Here is a 9,181-nt window from a genome sequence, read left to right as displayed (position 1 = left end):
CAGCGGTCCTGTTGCTCTATTTTCACCTGTAAAGCAGGAGTGGGTAGGCGGAGGTTTACCCTGGTGCAGGTGTGCCGCAGCGGTCAGTGGAAGAATCCGCGAGTTTCTCTGTGAGTTTCCCATTACGTCGTAGCGCACTCGGTGCTTGCTCGGAAGTTTAGGGGTTTTTTTCGCTGTAAAAAGAAGTTTTCTTCCCACGCACAGCGGACACTAATGTTTTTGTCACTTTTTATGGAATCAAACTCAAAGTAAGGTCAGTACTTCCACGCTTTAAACGCTGCACGCTCATACTCTCTCCTCGACATGATCCATTGTTGATCTGCACACAGCTGTTGTCACGAACGTCGCACTCGCTTACGTCACTGTCATGAGACATTCTCGCAAAAAATCACGGTTTTAGTAACGCAGTAACGCAGCGTTCCTACGGGAAAGTAACGGTAATCTAATTACCGTTTTTGCAATAGTAATCCCTTACTTTACTCGTTACTTGAAAAAAGTAATCGGATTACAGTAACGCTTTACAAGTAACGCGTTACTTCCCATCTCTGTTTATTAGCATACCGTCTTAAACAGAAAGACAGTATGAACCATATCCCAGGCATACGACAATTAGATGGGGTTATTTTAACTTCTTTTAGACATATAAATGATGGATTCAGGGCCTTTTACAATAATCTTTATTCTACACAAGGGAGTTTAGATGAACAGAAATTCGAAGCATTCTTTACTGATTTAAACCTGCCACAGCTTTCTACTACTGACCAGCAGATTATAGATGCTCCAATTACAGTGGAGGAGATTACCCGTGCAATTAACAGTATGCCACTTAATAAAGCTCCAGGATTAGATGGGTTACCATTGGATTTCTATAGAGCATTTGAGGATATGTTAAGTCCCCTGTTGCTCGATGTTTATAATGAGGCGTTCAAAGTAGGCTCATTACCTCAGTCAATGCACTCTGGACTTATAACATTTATTCTTAAAACTGGGAAAGACCCTTTAGACCCAAGTGGTTACCGCCCCATATCTTTGCTGAATTCTGACCAAAAAATCTTGGCAAAGGTCTTAGCGGGTCGATTAAAAGTAGTAATGGCGAAAATAATTCATGCAGACCAATCTGGTTTTGTTCCAAACCGCTATGGTTCAGATAATATTAGGCGGTTGGTTAATTTGCAAAATTATGTATATGATTCAGTATATCCAACAGTGGCCCTATCGCTGGATGCTGCAAAAGCTTTTGATTGTGTTGAGTGGGATTATCTGTTTAAGACATTAGAAAAGTTTGGTTTTGGTGACAATTTTATTAGGTGGATAAAGATATTATATGATTCGCCTTCAGCGCGAGTATTGACGAATGGGCTCATATCAGACCTATTCCTTTTACAGAGATCCACAAGACAGGGTTGTCCCCTTAGCCCCGGTCTTTTTGTAATTGCTATAGAGCCTCTGGCACAAAAACTGAGAAATAATGTAAATATATTTGGAATTTCGATGGGTAATAGTCAACATAAGCTTCTATTATATGCAGATGATATGTTGTTACTTATGACCCAGCCTGGGAAGTCAATTCCAGCCCTATTAGAATGTATAGAAAGCTTTACGCTGCTTTCAGGGTATCGTGTCAACTGGGATAAATCAGAGGCAATGCCTATGTCAGGACACTGCCCCCATACTTTATTTAAACAGTGGGAGTTTCGGTGGTCCGTGAATGGTTTGAGGTATTTGGGGATACAAATTACCTCGGATTACACTAAGATGGTTCGAGCAAATATGGAGCCAATGTTTGAAAGAATAAAAATGGAATTTGGTAGATGGTCCAGAGTACGTCTCACAATATGGGGTAAAATTAGTTGTATTAAGATGATGACTGCACCCATGATCTTTTATATTTTATCTAATATTCCATTACACATTCCAGATAAGTATTTCAAAGATCTAGACTTTTTGATCCGGCAGTTTCTTTGGGGTAGCTCACCACATCGTTTAAGTATTAGGAAACTTCAAGCGAGTGCAAAACAAGGAGGTTTTTCATTGCCTAATTTCCAATGGTATTATTGGGTGATGAACGTGAAACAACTTAGAGCTTGGTTACCTACTGCACCAGTTAAACCCATCTGGTCCCATATAGAGACGGAAGTTAATGGCGGTATTTCTCCTTGGAGGGAGCTGTTTGATACCAGTCATAAAACTACCCATCCTATAATTGCAAACGCGAAGACATTGTGGTGTAAATTACATAGGGCAGGTCGCTGGGACTTTATTAAATCACCTTCGGCAACCTTATGGGGGAATAAAAGAATTTTAATTGGAGGGACATCGGTTGACTGGTTACAGTGGCGTAAAGCAGGCATCCTTAATGTATCAGATTTATTTGACTGTGGGACTAAATGTTTTTTAAGCTTTGATAAAATTGTGGAGTTATATAAGTTGAGCGTAATCAATTCTGGAGATATGTCCAAATACATAGTTCATTATCGAAGTGGCTGGGAACCCCCTTGAGTTGTCCTGTGGGCAGCCCTGTGGAAGTCCTGCTCTCAAGATCACCCTTGGGTAAAGGCATTACCTCTAAGATTTATCACTTATTGCAAGAACGGTCAGCTGACCCTCTCCTTAAAGTTAAGGGCTACTGGGCCCAGGACATGGCATTGGACATATCTTCAGTTGAATGGGATTCATGTTTTCAAAGTGTTAATACTATGTATAAAGAAACAGGCAGTAGATTTATTCAACTTAAGATAATCCATAGGTGGCATCGAACACCGCAACAATTGTATAAATGGAACCTGGCCTCTACGGACGAATGTTGGAGATGTGATGGTCAAAATGCTTTGATTTTACATATCTTATGGAGCTGTTCGGCACTTCGGGATTGGTGGGAAAATATAATGGAGGTAATTTTCAGTGTTTTAAAAAGGAGATTTGGTATCTCACCAAAACTGTCCATACTTGGTATAACCACAGAACTTTCTGATGGAGATTTTTCCAGTTATACAAAAAGATGGATTATTTTGGCTCTTACTACGGCCAAACGGGTCCTGCTAAGACATTGGCGGAAAAAGAACCCCCCTCCCTATGAAGAGTGGCTAAAGACAATGGCTAAGTTGGCGTCTTACGAAAAAGTGACTTATGGTTTATTAGACAAATTGCATCAATATGATTGTATTTGGTCCCCCTTTACAAGCTGGCTTTCTGTAACTTGAAGAACAGAGGAGTAATGACAGAGTGGTGGTGTGGGGATTGGTGTGCGAAGAAAGAATAGGATAACTTCCCTTTTTTGTTTTGTTTTTTTGTTGTTTTTTTGTTTTTGTTTGTTTGTTTTTTAAACTATTTATTTATGTAGTTATCCTTAAGCTCTGTTATTGAAGTTTAAAATGAAATAAATAAAAATTGTTGATGATAAAAAAAAGTTTAAACTTCAAAGCTCATGCATGCATGCACATCCAGTGCTCAGTGTCTAATTGTGTGTTTGTGTTTTTACCTTTTTGCAGTAGCGTAGTGAAACATTTGGGCGGTGGATAAATAATGGAAAATAAAATTCAGACTACAGACGGCTTCAGGTGAGTACACGTGGTGCACAAGGACCAAAGCTCACCTTCTCAACCTGGACAAAATGAATTATTTTACACTGATACTGTAAACTTTTGTTTGTGTGTCAGGTTTCCATACATCGGAAACAGCTGCTGCATCTGTAATTCTGTCCATCCTGAGGAGAGTCCACACTCTACATCAGATCCTTGGCTCACCTATAATGACGCACAGGTGCTGCACACAACTGGATCTGCAGCTTGTGAGGAACAGCAGCACTCAGCCTACATCCTGTTTTACCTGAAGTGAGAGAATGGCACGCCAGCTGCAGCCTAATCCAATCTCTCTTCTTTTCTTTTTTCGGTGCCCAGACACCCTTCAGTTTCATCATGTCATCCCTAACAATAGCTGTAGAGTTGGATGGAGGATGAAGACAGCAGAGAGCAAAAGAAACAGGTAAGAGCAGACAGGTAGTCAGAGTTAACAAAAACTTTTAAAGCCAGTGTAGCTTCTGTTTTGAACACATTTATTGATGACAATTTTACATAAATAAGCAGTGTGTTATACTGTTATCAGATGTGGAGTCTCACTAACCACTTTAATAGTGACTTGTGTCCCAAATACTGTTTATTTGTCTTAGTTACAGATAGTGAAATAAAAATGGAAAATGATTGTTTCATAATTGTATACTCAGCTTGGTCAAGACATAATTCGAGAACGAGAAGCGTAGGATTTTGAATTGATACCATTGGTGCATCTACTAAAGTTCTGGGGTCAGTTTGAATATCAGTGACCTTGACCTTGAGTTCAAGTTTTCTGAAAATCTTGTGAATGCTACAACTCTGTGACGAGAAGTAAGTCTCCTAGGTCTTTAAATTTGTATATAGGTGAATCTACTAGGAAGCTGAAGGGTTGCACTGCGGGCCATCTGTAGAGGTGTAGAGTCAACAACCTGTCTCTGAACGTGGACAAAACAAAAGAGATTGTTGACTTCAGGAGAGCACAGTGGGATCACTGCCCACTTAACATGAATGGATCCTCTGTGGAGGTCGTCAAGAGCACCAGATTTCTTGGTGTCCACCTGGCGGAGAACCTCTCCTGCTCCCTCAACACCAGCTCCATAACCAAGAAGGCCCAGCAGCGTCTCTACTTCAAGCAGAAGCTGAGGAAAGCCCATCTCCCACCATCCATTCTCACCACCTTTTACAGTGGGACTAACAAGAGCATCCTAAGTAGCTGCATCACTGTCTGGTATGGTAACTGCAGCGTATTAGATCGCAGTACCCTACAACGGATTGTGAGAGCAGCTGAGAAGATCATTGGAGTCCCTCTCCCCTCCTTATAACACCCGCTTGCTGGAGGACCCCACACAGCCTTCAAACACACTCTTCACCCTGCTGCCTTCTGGAAAGAGGTCCCAGAACATCCGGGCCCTCACTACCAAACTACGGAAAAGTTTCTTCCCACAAGCCGTCAGACCCCTGAACACTCAGTGACTGCACTGGCACACGCACACCTTCACACATGTCACTACCAAGCACTTATCTGCAGTATCTCACACTCATACACATACATACAGACACCAAGTTACTTTTGCACAATACTCAGCATTTTGCACATTTCCATTGTCTTGTGTCTGTATCGTCCTGTTCTGTCTAGTTTTGCACTGTTTTGTCTTGTTTATTTTTGCAATTTATGCACACTGCACTTTATGTAGTCCTGGGTTTGTCCGTATATGTCATATATAGCACCAGGGTCTCGGAGGAACGCGTCTCATTTCACTCTGTACAGTACCTCTGCACGTGGTTAAAATGACAATAAAAGCCACTTGACTTGACCTGTTTTTGTAGCAGTTGCTTGGAGACGAGTGCCATACAGTTCAAATGAGCATACATTCCAAAATATGCAAATGAGCCCCATACATCATAATGCTGATGTTTGCTGTTCAGGGTATGAACGTTCTATGCTGAAAGTTTATAAATATACAACCTTTGACTGCTTGTTTTCAGTTGAACTTTTGCAAAGCTGAGGAGATTTTGGCTGCGATCACATCAAGTCCAAAGATGTTTAAACTTCTTTTTCACAGAAAGGTAAGTTTGAAGAGACTCGCAGCACATTTCTCTGAATATTTTCTTATGGTAAACAAGCATTTTTGAAACTTTTAAGGAAGCTTCTTGGATGATTTCTGTAAAAACTGAATTTTGAATCCAAATGAAGGATATTGTATTTTCTTACCATATACTTTGTTTTATGCCATTACTGATGTTGGTTTTCTTGTTTCTAAACAGAAATCACACAAACAAAACGTGGCAGAGAAGGAAATTCCTTCTACGTCTCATCAGAGGTAAAGAAATGCGCCCTCTTTAATGCTGCTGGAGATATTTTAGTCTTTGACTTTATTTATTTTCTGCTGTGTTTTACTTGCATCTATTTGAAAGACTGAGTGTAAACACACAAAAAATATATATTTTATGTGCTGGAATGTGCAGAAAATAGGTTTAAATAGGTTTAAAACAAATTTCTTCCAGTCAGAGAATGTTGCATATAATTACATTTTTGCTTGATGCATAAAGTTAAAAGATTAAAACTAATAAAACAAGTTTTAAAAAGAGACTTTTCCATTTGATTACATTTTGTATGATGGATTGTAGAAAAAGTAGAATTGGGCTGAAAGATCTATCACTTTATCACCTATTCAGGTTGTAAATCGTGTTTTTAAAAAGTAACTAAGTAATTATAAGTAATCAGCAAAGTAACGGGATTACTTTTTGGGGGAAGTAATCAGTAATTAGTTACTGATTACTTTTTTCAAGTAACTTGACCAACACTGTCAGTTACACAGCTCCATTGAAGCCATTCACTGGTTAAATACAAATAACTGTGTGATTAACTGAAAAAAGCCACTTACGGGGCTGAGTGCTCAGAGAAGCCTGTGGGATAAGCTGCTCAGCCAGAGCACCAGTGAGCTTCAGTCTAGAGAGTGGTGACAGGAGAGATGGAGGTGGGAGTGAGGCATTTAATCCTGTCTGTAAAATAAATATAACAACACTTAAATAACTTGCATAATAATTCAAAATGGCAATAATTTAATAGATTATTGAATTATTTGCTCATGCTAAAGTCAACATAGAAAGACTACATATTTCTACATATATCTGGTTTACTTTAATCTGCCAGACTGCGGAGGGCAGTAATGGGATGGGACTAACTTAGTTATTACTTAGAAGAAGAAGAGGGTTAGTCTGGAAGTGTTGCCGGTAGTCCATGCTCATGATTGTTTTCACCTAGCGGAGGAGGCTGTCAGAAATATTTACTTGTCAGGATTTATCCTCTGCTCTTTCAGTTGTTCTGTCACCGTCTGTATTTCTCAGCCACTGGATACAGACCCCTGAATATTGAAAATGGATCAACATGCCGATCCTCCGACGAGAGGTTTGTGACCTTTGTACCCTGTGGAAATTAAATTACTGTGTAAAATAAACTGAGAAGTGTTGGCAGATACTCAGCTCAACATAGCTGACCTTTTGACTTTTTTCCTTATCTCTGTCAAAAGTTTAACCGCAAACTTTATATTCTTTCAACTCAGCGTGGCCTAATCTCATTATTCATGTTTCTCTTCCCGTTTTCTCTTCAGATAATAACACAGATAACAACACCACAGCTGAATCAACAGATCCTCCTCACAGGTTCACAAGAAAAGAGATTCTCACCTTAATATCAGTGGCATCTGTCAACTTTGGCTCTATGATTTGCTACTCAATATTGGGCCCATTTTTTCCCACCGAGGTAAGCTCAAGGAAGCCAGCATCATAGGGTACAAATCACATGTTACAGCACAAGAGGTTAAAGGTTCAAGATAATGAATGCAGCTTTTGACTGAAGAAATGCAAGTCATATATCTGCAAACAAATCTTTTCTAGCCAGAGGAAACTGGGAACAAGCATCTCCTTCTACTAAAATGTATTTGTGCTCCCATGTAGTTGTACAGTTCACAGGTTAGACTATTGTTCACCTTAAGAACTCAGTAATGTCTTCTGAAGGGAATGAATGAGTAGTCATGCGCTACCAACAGACATCCTCCCTGAAGGCCAGTGAAGACTGGCTCTTTTGTAATCAGCCGTTCAACTTAAGGTCTGTCATGAGCTAGAAATGCAAATGTCTGAAAAGAGTGGCACAACAAGCTGGCTAGTTAAAAAGACATTATATTATCCTTGCTGTTTTTGTTGTTGTTATATAGATCCCCTAACTTTATCTGTTGTCCTGTTTTAATATTTAGGCAGTGAAGAAAGGAGCCAGTCAGACTGTAGTTGGTCTCATATTTGGGTGTTATGCTGTCTCCAATTTAATTAGTTCATTGATATTGGGAAAATATGTAAGTATACACTTTAACTTCATGCCATGTGCATGGCAATTTGGAGCACAGGTGTAACCAAAGAGTCTGTAACAGTGCAACTGACCCATTCTTTGTGTATCAGATTGTCCAGATTGGTGCAAAGTTCATGCTTATTGCAGGACTTTTTGTATCATCGTGCTGCACTATTATATTTGGGTAAGTGATCTGTGTTTCGTGTTAACTATGATAATGATAAAATTGGGAAAAATCCAGAATCTCATTGTGACAAAAGGACCCAACAACTCCAAGGATCATGCTGATGTTCTGTCACTTTATTTGTTTTACACACACCGTTTCAGTGTGCTTTTGGAGTTCGCTTTTCAGCATGACTCAGCGAGTTGCTGCTGCTGCTTCTGCTCTCCGACTCTCCACACAGCGTGCTGCTTAAATAGGGGAGGCATGATTAAACAGTGGTTACCAGCTGTCAGCCATCCTCCCCTGGCACTGCCTCCTGAACCTGCTGCTCCATCCCTCTTCAGTAGCCGAAAAACAAACAACACCCCCGCCACACTCCCACAAATTTCCTGAAAATACCAAACTAACAATGAATTTATTCATGTAAAAAATAATGTTTTGTGCTAAATAAACAAAATTAAAACAGCTGTGTAGCAGGCAGATTGTGGAAACAAATACAAAACTTGGGAAGTAAGGCATAAACTCAAAATATAGCTTTAATGTTGCCCACTCATAAGGACACAAAAGGTTCAAGATAAACCATGACAGAAAATATAACAAAGTTCATGGGGAAAGATGATACAACAACACAGAAAGAATAAGACAAGAAAGACAAGACTGGAGGAACAGAATCAAAAGGAGATGAATGAACTTGGAGAACTGAAGGTATATAAAAAAGGAACTTATATGAAGCGTCAGGACATAAACAGGACACATAAAAACAAAGAAATCACAATGTGAATAGAAAGCTAGATTCCATGAATACAGAACCCTAATCCAAACATAACCCATAATACAAAACGAGAAAGAACCCCTCTGGGGCCAAGGCCCAGAGACCATGGCACAATCACCTTTGTTTCAGCTCACACGCAGTTCCTCTGAGCTTCTTTATTTCATCTGCATTTCCTTTAATCTTGGCTGGCTCTTGTCTTCTTTGCAGATTTCTTGATCGGGCTCCTGCAGGACCTATATTCATCAGTCTGTGCTTTGTTGTGAGGTCGCTTGATGCTGTCGGCTTTGGCGCTGCTACAATGTCTGCTTTTGCCATCACAGCACAAATATTCCCAAACAATGTGGCAACTGTTCTGG

The 9,181-nt window shown here is 39.9% G+C and overlaps 1 protein-coding gene and 1 long non-coding RNA gene across 3 annotated transcripts in view; both read left to right on the top strand.

Annotated features, from left to right (window-relative positions):
- The window catches only part of slc18b1 (solute carrier family 18 member B1), a 33,545-nt gene that overhangs the window by 19,936 nt on the left and 4,428 nt on the right, over positions 1-9,181 (top strand). The window contains exons 1-5 of one of the 2 annotated variants that reach the window (XM_014334786.2): positions 6,748-6,957; positions 7,160-7,311; positions 7,802-7,897; positions 8,001-8,074; positions 9,033-9,180. The exons of the other annotated variant lie outside the window; for it this stretch is intronic. Of the exons in view, the coding sequence (XP_014190272.1) occupies positions 6,927-6,957; positions 7,160-7,311; positions 7,802-7,897; positions 8,001-8,074; positions 9,033-9,180 (501 nt within the window). The 5' untranslated portion in view covers positions 6,748-6,926. Of the gene's footprint in view, positions 1-6,747; positions 6,958-7,159; positions 7,312-7,801; positions 7,898-8,000; positions 8,075-9,032; position 9,181 lie in introns of those variants that run through there. 2 annotated transcript variants of the gene reach the window in all.
- Positions 3,404-5,891, top strand: LOC102291980. Its single transcript, XR_006054578.1, has 5 exons — positions 3,404-3,557; positions 3,657-3,787; positions 3,897-3,981; positions 5,535-5,615; positions 5,814-5,891. It is a non-coding gene; the product is annotated as an uncharacterized LOC102291980 (long non-coding RNA).

This window comes from Haplochromis burtoni, unplaced genomic scaffold (assembly GCF_018398535.1).
Source record: "Haplochromis burtoni strain Fernald_Lab_line unplaced genomic scaffold, NCSU_Asbu1 Contig_85, whole genome shotgun sequence".
In the NCBI taxonomy this organism is placed as follows: Eukaryota; Metazoa; Chordata; class Actinopteri; order Cichliformes; family Cichlidae; genus Haplochromis; species Haplochromis burtoni.
Note: the sequence above shows the minus strand (reverse complement) of the source record. Positions and strands in the feature narration are given on the sequence as shown.